At 50.3% G+C, this 12,435-nt stretch overlaps 2 protein-coding genes across 4 annotated transcripts in view; both read left to right on the forward strand.

The window, feature by feature from the left end:
• LOC124849900 overlaps positions 1 to 2,624 on the forward strand; it is a 60,935-nt gene extending 58,311 nt beyond the window's left edge. Inside the window, exon 7 of the mRNA XM_047331335.1 lies at positions 2,577 to 2,624. Coding sequence (XP_047187291.1) covers positions 2,577 to 2,624 — 48 coding nt within the window. The remainder of the gene's footprint in view (positions 1 to 2,576) is intronic.
• Positions 1 to 12,435, forward strand: part of plxna2 (plexin A2) — a 173,173-nt gene that overhangs the window by 2,167 nt on the left and 158,571 nt on the right. For 2 of the 3 annotated variants that reach the window (XM_035645036.2, XM_047330757.1), the window contains exon 1: positions 868 to 1,513. The exons of the other annotated variant lie outside the window; for it this stretch is intronic. The gene's annotated coding sequence lies outside the window, so the exon portion shown is untranslated. Of the gene's footprint in view, positions 1 to 867; positions 1,514 to 12,435 lie in introns of those variants that run through there. 3 annotated transcript variants of the gene reach the window in all.

A 12,435-nucleotide genomic window follows, 5' to 3' on the forward strand; every position in this document is an offset into this window, starting at 1 on the left:
TTAATGATGTCTGCAGCCCAAGTAACACGAGTCTTAGTAGATTTGAAAGAGGGACAAACCGATAAAGCAGCATAGTGATGAGAGGATGCACAGACATTATTTACCACTCAGCACCTCACGTGTGCAGCCAGCACACGTCTGTAATGTCGTGACCCCTGACTGAAGAGCAACACGCCACCGACCTCACGGACATTTTAGGAAAGAATTTTTTTTTTTAAGGATTTGAAAACAACCATAAAACAAAACTGACATGGTCCAATACATACATCCATATATAAGAGGAGGAGGGAGGAAGTGTATCTGAGGAGAAGGAAGCAGTTCTCAGTTTGGCCTATAGATGGCAGTATTCTAACAGAAACAGACTTAGACTGGGGGGAAACATTGACTGCACAAACTCTGTGATGCCTAATGACATTTTCTTCTCATACATGTAAGACACTATCCGCTTGTCTCACCGTTTGATCCACGTTGCCAAATATGAAGATTTAAAAACAATGGGGCATGCGATGATGGATCTGTTCATCTGTGTTATCATTCCTTTTGCCCGCAGACACTTCTCCAAACTGTAAATCAAACTACATATGTCAGAAAGTTCATACTGACACTGTCAGTGAGCATCTGAGAGCTGAGCTTTTATTTTGGCGGGCGGAGAGATGACCACGTGATTTGCGTCAAAGTTCTTGTATGAATAGTTCGTATTGTTTAAGACTGAATCTTTATATCATATTTGCCATTTTCTTTTCCTTCCGTGTATTTATTATGAAAGTTTTTTTAGTGTGTGTGTGTGTGTGTGTGTGTCTGGGCGGAAACGGTTAACACCGTATAACGAGCCGGAGTGTGAGAGGGGGGCTGGGTTTAAATGCGCAGTGTGCCAAGCGCGCCGTGTCCTCGCCACCACACCGCGCCGCGCCGTACTGTAACACTGGTGACGATGGAGCCGCTGGTCTGACCGCGGCAGTCTGAGCTGTGAGAGGAGAGGAGGACGAGGAGCGACACCGACCACATCACCGGCGGGAGACGGACGGATCGGACGGACGATGGCAACCAGCCTGGCCGCGGCTCGTACCTAAACCCGTGCGCACTGCGGAGCCGCCCGGAGGACTCTAATAACCCCCCCACACCCACACCTCCCACCATCCACCCGCCCCCGAACTGAAGGAATGTGTCGCGGCGCCGACACGGTGTAGTAAAGTAACGAGCCGGCAGCGAGGTCACCGGAGACGAAGTTTACGCGCTGACATTTGTGCTGCGGCGACGACGGGTTTTGCGCATGAATGAATGAGCGAGTGAGTGAATGACGCCGCCGCCGCCGCGGAGGCACCGGTTCTCGTAGGCAGATAGATTTCACGGAATATTAGGGAAGAACAAGTGTAGTGACGCGAAGAGACACAGGTCGAGCGTTTGGAAACATTTTTTTCCCTCCTCCTTCTCATTCTGTGGATGTGAGTCTCTGTGCGCATCGGAAGACGCCAGCCGCGCCGGATCGCCGGCAGATGCACTTTGGACCGCAGAGGTGAGTGAACCCTCAACGCGCATCTTTTTCTAATTCTCTTTTCTTGCGTAAATCTGCAAATGTGCACGCGCGTGCACGCTGCGTTTAAACCCCCGCACCGACTTGTGCGTGTCGCGCGCGCGCGCCCGCTCCGCTGCTCCTCGGCGGCGCAGGGCTGCTGGTTTGCCCCCGCACACTGCGGAGGGAGACGCTCTTCGCTCCTGACGGCTGCGGGGCTGTGATGGAAGGTAAAGGCTGCCCGCTTCAGTGCTCCGTCTGTGGGCTTCTGTCCCACACTGCAGCTGCCACTCTGAGCCATGTGGTGCCACCGTGAAATGACAAGCTGCGCGTTTGTGGATCATCATCTTAACCGCAGCTGGATCCCTTTTTTTTTTTCTTTTCTTTTTTTGACATTCCTACCATTATGCTCCATTTTTTAAGTCATTTAGATTTTGGTGACAGTCTGTTCTGCACAAACGACTCTTCCAGTTTCTCCTAATTGTCACCGATGCTGCTGGTTTTGTGTCTGAGAAATATCTCGCTCTTCAGTATTTAATGAAGTTACTCAGTGTTATTCTCAGAGTCTGTTTGTCCTGATGCTCGCAAACGTCACACTGAAGGACCAGCTGATGGTTTTGACTCATTGACCTTGATGGCTATATATATATATATATATATTTATATATACACACACACACACACACACACACACACAAAAAAAAACATGAACTAATGTAGATGTAATATGCCAACTGTTGACAGGCTGCAGACCTTTGTGTCCCTGCAACAAGTGACCTGTAAGTCTGTTGGATATCGAGTAAACGTTTTGTGTTTATTGAAATGGATTCACCAAAATGCCTGACGTGGTGTCACCCATCTAGTTTTCTATGCTGAGCTTCTTGTCAGATTTGTTCCTCTCGTCTCAAATGGTAAAACAAAGGCAACAAGTCACTTAAAAAATATATATATTTATTAGGAATCAGACTAAACCAGCATCAGTGTAGGATGAGGTCCACATCGACTCTATAGACCTCATCTGTCCCACGTCAGCAGATTGCACCTACAAATCCTCATTGTCCGTCAGGCGGCCAGCGGCTCCGCCAACGCGCCCGTGGCTCTGAAGTGGCTCTGAAGAAAATAGATGTTGTTCCTAAGTTAGAACATTTGCATGAGAATAACATACATCTGCCCCCCACGGGTTGATGGGCGGCACATCAATCCCCTCTGCTCGCGCAAATCAAAAAACCTGCTCCTTCTTCTCATTTTCCCTGCAATTGCATTGTGTGAAACGTTGACCCATGAACTCGCATCATTATTTGAATATCCATCTCATATTGTGAAACAATAGTTTGACCCCTAAAACAGTTTGCCTTTGGAGGAAGAAACAAGGAAGTGAGCATCGGTTTGATCATCACACGCTGATTACGTTCACCTAATTAACTTCAGTCTAATGGGAAAAAAAAGAGGAACTGATAGAGGTGGTGAGCCGGTGCCACTGAGCAATCAGCCCCTCCGACTAGTTATATAACTGTTTTACACAAGTTCTTTTAGTTCTGCTTCAGCTCAAACTCACTTCTCCAACATTTACTGTACGTGACTTGTGCTTATTGCTGCTAAAACATCATGCAAGGGAGTTGCTGTTTTAAAAAAAAAAAAAAGAAAGAAAAAAACATATTTCCAAAGCTGTTGTCGAAAAGCCTCAATTAATATCTGAGAGCAACGGCCGGCAGTCGGTCTTGAATAATGGAGGAATATGAGCCCCCGAGATGTTTTAAGGATCCGCGCTCGATGAATGACTTTCAAGTGAGGCCCTTTGAAGAAAAGCCTCTTCTTTTTTTTCTTCTTCTTCCTCCTCCGAGAAGCGCACAACATCACACGTCGGTCAAATCGATGAGGGGTTAACCTCGCCGAGCTGGAGGGAGACGGAGCAACTTGGATGGAGTCGGGGGTTTGTTTCCCTGCCGCTGCCTCGGCACCTCGCGACCCCCACCGCTCTGCAGGGGGCTGCGGTGGTTCCACACTGTGTGGTCAGCGAGGGGGACGGAGGGGGGGGGGGGGGGGATTTGCATAAGCGTGTTCAGGACTCTTGCTGCTCCTGCACAGATCTATACCAGTCAGGATTGCGCAGGGCTTTTGTCTTCACTGTTAACCTTTGACTTTTGGAACGACCGGACTCGACGTCAGTCAGTCAGTGTCGGCGACGAAACCCTGCTGGCGGCTCGAGAGCGTCCTCTGTCTCTGATGAGGCGCAGCGAGCCTAAACGACGGGGGCCCGAGGTAATCGCCGGGCCTCTCGTCTCATTCCGTCGCGCCGTCCAACAACTCTGATGGTGACATTTTCTCTGCTCACTAATGTTTTTCGCTGCACGATTCGCTTCCTGAATTGCTGCTTTTCCCAGCGTGCTTCTGTGTCACCAACACCACCACCAGCAGCAGCAGCAGCAGCAGCATTCACACTGCCGGGGCCGGGGTCGGGGCTGGGGCCGGACAGCTCCTCTCTGGACCCCCCCCCCCCCCTCGGGGCGGCCGGACTCACCACCGTTTAGCTTGAGAGCTTTTGACAAGTCGCTACGCATGCAGGCAGAATCCTTGACCTATTTCTTAATGAGGGAATGCTGCAAAATGCGCTCAGCGGCTGTGTATTTCCCCCCCTCTCCCCTTTCACAGCAGCCCCCCCCCCATCCCAACTGTCTGTCTTTCGCTCGCACACACACATGCAGATAACGGTGCTTTTGTGAGTTTCGCCGACTCCCACAAGAAACAGGTTCCTCCTCCCCCCCCCCTATCTGTACAAACAGCGAGCGAGTGTTTGTTTTAATGCAATTTGGCCTCTCGTCCTCGTCCCCTGACTGCGGGCTGTTTATCTGGACCTCTCAACTGTCCAGCTGTCACAACAGAGATCTCAACCCCCCCACCCCCCCCCCCCCCAGCCCCCCTTGACCCGCGCACGTTCCGCTCCCTCGGCCTTGTTATGTGCATGTTTGTGTCTGCGGTTGGCGTGTGTAGATATAAATGGCGAGTGCGTGTACGCGTGAGGATTGACACGAGGGAGATCGGGATCTGCGGCGACATTGATCGAGCGGGAGTGCGGCAGAAGATCACGACCGTCTCCTCGTCTCCATCCATCGTCTCGCTTCATCGTCCTCAAGGCGGCTACTAATGATTATCCCGACGAACCTTTCATTCATTTGAGCTGCCGTTGGTCGTAGACAGACAGCACTCTGATATCTCGATTCAGGAGAGTAGGAAGTGAGAAGTATGTCCCCTGCATATCAGATGACACGGAACTTCAACGCACTGACTCAGACACTCGGATATCAGCGGCTAAAATTGGGAACTGATGTTGGAGAGCTCATGCTAGAAAGCAAAGCAAATTGATTTTCAGACTTTCTCCATTATATAGATGAATGACGGATGTATTTCATTGAGAAGCAGATGGAGTTTTTCATATACTTTCTCCCCACTGTGTGTGAATTAGAATATGTTCGGTTGAAATGCTTCCATACAAGCCAATGCCGCTTGGTGCCAAAGAGTAAACACGAGTTGTGAATGCATCTCTCCCCTGATATCCACACACATCTAGATAACGTGGATCTTAAGATGCGGCGTTGCTCTTTGAGAATCCCCCCCACAATAGCAGACGTCGGAGAGAAGAAAAAAAACAACCCACCGCGGGGGCTTCGTTTAATGGTCCGGTCACGCTGCCGCAGCCGTTTTCATCATCTTGAGTAGTTGTGTGCATGTAGCTCTCGGTGACTTATTGGATCGTTGGAGCCGTTTTTAAATTGATGACTACAGGCCACTACACTGTTAAGTAGCAGCTCGCCCGGTATGAGCAACACATAGAGCACAGAGCAAAAATCAATGCCAGCCCCCCCTTTTGCATTTCGTTTTTCATGATACACGGTGAGACCTTAAGAAAACAACAACAACAAAAACAAAACGCTTTGAGTGTTTGAAAGCAAAAAAACAAGCTTCTGCCGTCGTAGTGCCGGGGTTTTTATCTTTACCCTCCTGTGGAAGGCCTGTTTGGAGAGTTTGTCCCCCCCCCATCTCTGTCAGGATGCGTGTGTGTGTGTGTGTGTGTGTGTGTGTGTGTGTGTGTGTGTGTGTGTGTGTGTGTGTGTGTGTGTGTGTGTGTGTGTGTGTGTGTGTGTGTGTGTGTGTGTGTGTGTGTGTGTGTGTGTGTGTGTGTGTGTGTGTGTGTGTGTGTGTCAGGCTCCAGCCAGCCTCAATCAGAGGGACGGGGGGGAATCACAACCGTCCCCTCTGCAGCCGTGGCCAGTTCAGATCCTGCTCTCTCTCTCTCTCTCCCCCTCTCTATTGATGGCAGCCGCAAGTTAGCAATGAGCCCCAGAGTGTGTGTGTGTGTGCACTCCGCTGTCCCACAGACCTGCCAGCTCGCTGAAACAAAGCCTTTTGTAAGGGCCCACTAAATCCAGCAGATGGAGAAATGGACAGTAAATGAAAGTGGAGGGGAAGGGGGCAATAAAGGAATTTAGTGGAGCATGTTTGTGTGTGTGTGTGTGTGTGTGTGTGTGTGTGGGGGGGGGGGGGGGGGGGGGGGGGGCGTTTAGGCTTCTCTTTTGGGAAGCTTAACTCCCTCACAATGTGATACTGGCAGCACCTTAAACGTTCTCTCGTTGACATGCTGCAGATCGGCTGTGGGCCCCCGTTTGTGTGTTTGTGTGTGTGTGTGTGTCTCTCTCTCTCTCTCCCGGGGGCCAGAGGAACCTTTATTAAGATGTTAACGGAACTGCCTTCATGACACATTTCCACGGGACAGGATCCCTCCGTCGTTCTTCAGCGCCACGATCGTCAGTCTCTGTCCCCCCCCCCCCTCACACAACAGTCTGTTCATGCATTCAGCCCCATCTCCCTCCCCCCCCCCCCCTCTCTCTCTCTTTATCTGATCTCTGCTGTCAGAAGCCGTCCCATATTTTCCCCCCACGTGTAACAAAATTACGCGATGCCACCGATAAGGGCGGCGATCCCTGGCACAGGGGAGCCGCGGAATAACAAGTCGAGGCTGTTTGTTTTGCCACTGATCTTCACACCGGCTGGAAGTCAGACTGTTACCTCGGCAAGCCATGAGGGTTGTTGTGGGTTTTTTTCTTCCCCCGCCGCGCTTGTTTCACTCGGCGGCGTCGGTCCTGAAACTGCTCCCGAGGCCCCAGAACAGCCTGAGACGAAGGCAGAGAGAAAGAGGAGGGAAATGGCAAATGCCTTTGACTTACTTACTTCATTTTCCTGAAAGGCACTGAAATGCATTGTCTCCTCCATCCTTTCTTCCCCTTTTCACATCCATTTGAATGTAAGTCAGTTTTAGCCTGGCACCATCAATAATCAATTAGCTTGTGTCACGGCGAGGATGTGTCGTGTTTTTGTTTGGTGGAAACTTGACAATAAAGTGAGCAACAAAAAGGAGCGGGAGAGAGAGGCAGGGGGGTGGGGTGGGGAGGGGGGTAGTAGGACGCCATGGGGCAGCTGTCAGGAGCAGATGACTGTGTGTGTGTGTGTGTGTGTGTGTGTGTGTGTGTGTGTGTGTGTGTGTGTGTGTGTGTGTGTGTGTGTGTGTGTGTGTGTGTGTGTGTGTGTGTGTGTGTGTGTGTGTGTGTGTGTGTGTGTGTGTGTGGGTGGGTGGGCATTTTGTGCTTGGCTGCATGCGTTTGTGTCCATTTTAATTTATTGTTGTTTGACTGTGTGGCACATGTGTCTTGTGGTGTGTGTGTGTGTGTGTGTACACAAGCACCAGGGTAAAAGGCGGCCGGGGGGGGCAACGCCGCACTGCCAACACCGCCCCCTGGCGACGAGGATGCCTCTGCCTACCTTCCGTCGCTATGGTTACCGCAGGAGAAAAGGCACGGCAGACGCTCGCTCGTCTCGTCTGCTGCTCATGTGCCATAGGGGAGCGCAGCCGACGGCAGCTTTGTCCCTCCACTCACACATACATACACCGGACCAATTACAGACAGCGCGACTTTTCGGCTCAGAGGAGCCGATTACGGCCATTAGCCCGCTGCCTAATTTCAAATCAGCGCCATGTAACTGACGCATTGGTCGCATTTGCCCCAAGAACTGTAAGATCAAGCCGATCGCTGTATTTACATTACCTAGATTCTCTCTCTCGCTCTCTGCTTATTGTATTGAATGTTCTTCATGCGAGGCAACAGGCAACACACTCGCTCGAATTCTGGTGTTGTGCTTCAAGGCTCAGTGACATGTATATACCTGCACCCGCGCTGCTCTCTTCATTGTTACTATTTCGCAGTCAGGCATGGGTCTTATCTGGGCGGATGGCTCCTCTCGGTGTGAGGCTCGTTCTCTCAGCCCTCAGCAGCGAGGGGGAGAAAAGAAAAGAAAAGGCGGGAATTGGGTTTTTCCAAATTCATTCCTGAGTCAGATAGCAAACAGAGAACCCTGTCTGGAAAAACACATGCACACACACTGTAAACCAAATTAAATTGTGCATAACTGATGATGAAAGACCGTGAAACTCTTGACAGAAAGTTGGCCACTGTTTAATTTCCCTCTATGATTACTAGAAGCATTAAGGGGAAAACAAAAAACTCCCAAAACTCATATGTGATTTAAAAAAAACATTGCCGGTTTTTCGTTAACGTGAAAACATGTTCGGGGCGTGAAGGCACAAGGATGGAAGGATTTTTCTGATGCATCACGCAAAAAAAAAAAAAGAAGAAGAAAGTTTGGTCTGAAGCAGCTTCGGCCGCCGCCGCCGCCAGTCCTGCAACTCCAGACTCTTTATTTTGGCCCAAGGTGATTTATAGCGTCCGGGCCAGAGGAAACGGATTCTGCCCCTGGGATAACAGTCATGTTTATGCATGAATACGTGACTCTGATCCACACGCCGGAGCCAGTGGTTAGAAAAGGGATGAAAGGTACTTAGAAAAAAAAAAAATGCTCAGGGCAAAACCACAAAACTTTATGAGTGCTGTTGCTTCTGCTGCTGATTTTGACCTCGGCCTGACCTTTAAGATTACAGTACTCGAGAAGCACAGGGCTTTGTGGAATGTGTGGGATCCTGACGAACAATGAATCCTGTTGTCTTTTTTCTTCTCCTCGATGCATTTTTATGCTGCCCGTCTTATCAAATAATATCAACAAAACGGCCATTGTGAATCGCGCTGCACAAACTAAACGGAGGCGCGTTAACAGTGCGCCCGCCGAACGACCGGTATTTGGTTCCTGCCAGACGAGCGTTATCCAGACGAATCCGTCATAATAGGAAGTTTGATGTTGTTCCATTGCTCTTACTTCCCAGTGGCCCTCGCTATCAGAGGGAAACACCGCGGGAGCTCACGCAGACCGGCACGTTATTCTGCCTCCGTCATAGTCGACTGAAGTGTTGAAACGATGACGGCGGCGTCTACGCTTAACCGACAGAAGAAGATGCAAAGGGGGAGAGGGGGAAAAAAAAAGGGTCATTAACGTGGACTAAGTGACACGGCGCGATATCTCGCAGAACACATAATCAAAAATCGCTACATCGCCTCGCGTCAGCCGCAATGTAGGTCAGACGCATTGTCTCCCCCGCTTCTGTTGGAGGAGAGTGAATCGTGTGTGTGTGTGTGTGTGTGTGTGTGTGCATGTGTGTGCGTGTGCGTGTGCGTGTGCATGTGTGCATCTGAGACAGTCATTCATTTTTTTTTCTTCCTCTTTGCAGCCTAGGACTTGAAAATCCCCGGGTTGTCTGTGAAGATGCTGATTAAATATAACTGCTCTGTTGAGTTTTTCGCCTGCCTCGGGGAGGCAAAGGTAAAAAGAAAGGAGGGAGGGAATTGAGCGAGAGGGGCCAAGACGCAGCGCCGGGCAGGTTCGCACTTGAAAGCTGAAGGATAAGTTCTTCTTTCTCCTCTTAATCTGCAACAGTTAGGGATTAACACCTAGTGAAGCTAATGGCGTTAATCCGCACTGAGATGCATTTGACACGCCGCGACCCCGGACGCACCTTTATATCCTCACTCGTCAGCGAAACGTGGAAACGCTGCGAGAGTTAATAATTGTGTTCATTTTTTTTTATCTTATTGAAGAACGGATCTCTGTGCCTGTTGGCACGGTGTTCACCGAGGACTACTGTGCTCAAGCCGTGTTGCGTTTTGCGGCTGCAAGCTTCCCCCCCCCCCCCCCCCCCCCCCGCATTCTGCAGACAACATGTTCAAGCTGACAAGGGGGTGAAGAGGTGAGAGTGAATTAGCATTTTTATTACATGCAAAATGTTTCAGGCTTGTTTCCAACATAATGTGGAATATAAACAATTTGTTCTTGCCGGATTTCAAGGCCCTTTACAAATTCCCATGTTAGCACTGAAGAAGAGGAGGGTCGGTTCAGCATTACGCATTCATTTAAGGACAGAAAATAGTTTGTTCTTTTTTTTTTTCTTCCTCATAGCCGGTGATTTAATAGCCTGGCGTAGTCACACTAATACTCAAATACCTATTAGTCTGGGACCCCTCGTTCATTTTCGATTTCCAAGAGGCGTTTTGCTAACGGAGACGCAGACGAATCGCGTGATGAATCTGCTCTGGTCTGTTGAGCGACAGACCAGAGCAGAGGAGGAGACGTCTGTGACGATGTTTCCACCATGTCTGCGATCCAGTGTTGCTCGTTCGTTAGTGGCGGCGGCCATCTTGGTCGTTTCCAAAAGTCACTTCCGTCCGCGGCGTGGTATAAACCCCGCCCACTGTGAGATGATTGGTGATGATTGGCCCGGGGGAAACCGCTTCCCGATGGAGCGGGATCGAGACCGTGAGTCTGGCAGAGCAAATTTTAAATGAGCTCCCAGAATTGGTCGGGGTCCCAGGCTAGGTGATTAACAGTATCATCCCCTCCGTGTCCTCCCTTTATCCCCCCCCCCCCCCCTTTTTTTTTTTTAGGGTGAGAGACAGAGAGAGAGAGTGAGAGTAAGCCGAGTGGAAGGACGCCAGAGGGGAACTGGCACGTGGCTCAGATAGCGGGAAGTGTCGACACATTTTTGAGTTCAACCTGCTTTTCTCCTACTAGAAAAAGAAAATTAGAAATAAGAGTTTTAGAAAAAGAGAGAGAGAGAGAGAGAGAGCGAGCGTGCGTGGCTGCCGGGCAACGTGCCGCTGCTGAATAGGACCAGAGTTCCACACATTGCCACTCACCTGAGTGCAGCACGCACACGCGCCTCCTCTCTCACCGCAGTGTAAGTCCTCCGCGGATTCCTTGTGTGCACGCGTTGACGAGGCTGATAAAGGGCACCTCGCCTTTGTTTGTTTTGCCAAGGCTGCGCACGCTGCTTTCACCGCGCCTCGTTTCAAGGCGCCGGCAGCGTCAAATGGCTTAAAGGGCTGAAAAGCCGAAATACACTTGCGTGTCTGTACAGTAGCTCCCGTGTCAAGGTAAACAACCCCCGCCTGCCTTTGTGCACTTGTAGTCTTTGACGCAACCAATCAGAAATGAGCAAAGGCAAAGAAAAATGGGGGATACGAGTGCAGACTGAAGGACACAGCCAGAGAGATTTTGTATTTATTTTTGCACTGCAGGAGTCATTGTTGGATTATTTCAAATCAATAACAGTTTCAGGGTTAAAAGAGGTTTTGAACATAATGTGATATTTGAGCTGCTTGTAACATTCAAGCAATAACAGTTTTTTACTGGGAACGTCTTAAAATCAGGGGGAATGAGGGGGGCTGAAACATCAAAGTGTCCTCGATGTACTGTACGACCTAACTGAGAACAGAATGTACATGTTGGATGCACATGACCAAAACCTAAGAGTACACAAATGCCTGTGAGGGACGTGGGATGTTCTCCTGCCGGCGCTTCTACGCCGTGACCATGCCTCTTTCAAGGTCAGGGGGTCACTCAGCTGTAACAATGCCCCTTAAAAAAAAAAAAAAGAAAAAAGAATCCTGCGTGCCCAGACTCTGAGCAGAGGAAGAAACAGGGAGGTCCAGCATCTTTACCCATGACCCAGAGTCTGACAGGAAGAGAGGAGGAAGCTGGAAGGGAGGGACGGAATAGCCAGCAGAACTGTTGTGTTTTTGTTTTTGTGGAACTCAAGGGCACCGCGGTGATGCCAGCCAGAAAGTGGCACCATTAGCACGGCGTCGGTAAAAGGGGCAGAAAGCGGTTCTGGAGAGACCTCTCTCTCTCTCTCTCTCTGTGGGTTTTTTGTTGTGACCTTACCGCTCCGGTCGGGCCGCGAACCCGCGACCTCGGGTATCGGAGGCCGACGTGTGAACAGCTAGGCCGAAAAGTGGCGGAGTTACAGCTCCGACCTCTAGCGGGTCTCTGGTGCGTTCGCACCGGACGCGACGCAAAATATTAGCACGACAACATTACACACAGAGTCAATGCAAAGACGCAACCAGACGCGGATTTCACGGCACTGACTCGGGCGCCGCCGAATGGTGTGGTCCAATCAGGCGCGTCCATCGCTCGAGGTGAAATATTTGAACTTGAGCGGCACATTGGCGTGACATGCTGACGGGATGGCCAATGAATGGAGGATCACCACTGTCAGTGTGTGTGTGTGTGTGTGCGGTAAACCGCTGACTAACTATAGCGATCTCCCTGGATGTGCAGCGTCGGCTCGGACGCTCTAGGTGCGCGCGTGTGCGTGCGTCCGCGTGTGTGTGTGTGTGTGTGTGTGTGTGTGTGTGTGCGCGTGTGCGTTGAAATGTATTACTCCAGACTAACGAGAAAATTCTCCCATTGACTCCTGGTCGGTCCCAGCCAGACTGAAACAGCAGTGAACCAACCACCAAGTGTCCTAATTAGCCCACTTAAGCATGTTAGTCTGCTCCAGCTGCTCCTATTTATGTTGCTGATGAAATGCTGAATGGGGATTTTCCCCCCCCCACCCCCACCTCCCCCTCTTCGTTACGTTTTTTCTCGAGGGCAGCAAAGAGTCGATTTTTATCGTTTTTTTTCCCCCTCCTTTCCTGTTATTGCAG

This window comes from Scophthalmus maximus, chromosome 3, assembly GCF_022379125.1.
Source record: "Scophthalmus maximus strain ysfricsl-2021 chromosome 3, ASM2237912v1, whole genome shotgun sequence".
NCBI classification, from domain to species: Eukaryota; Metazoa; Chordata; class Actinopteri; order Pleuronectiformes; family Scophthalmidae; genus Scophthalmus; species Scophthalmus maximus.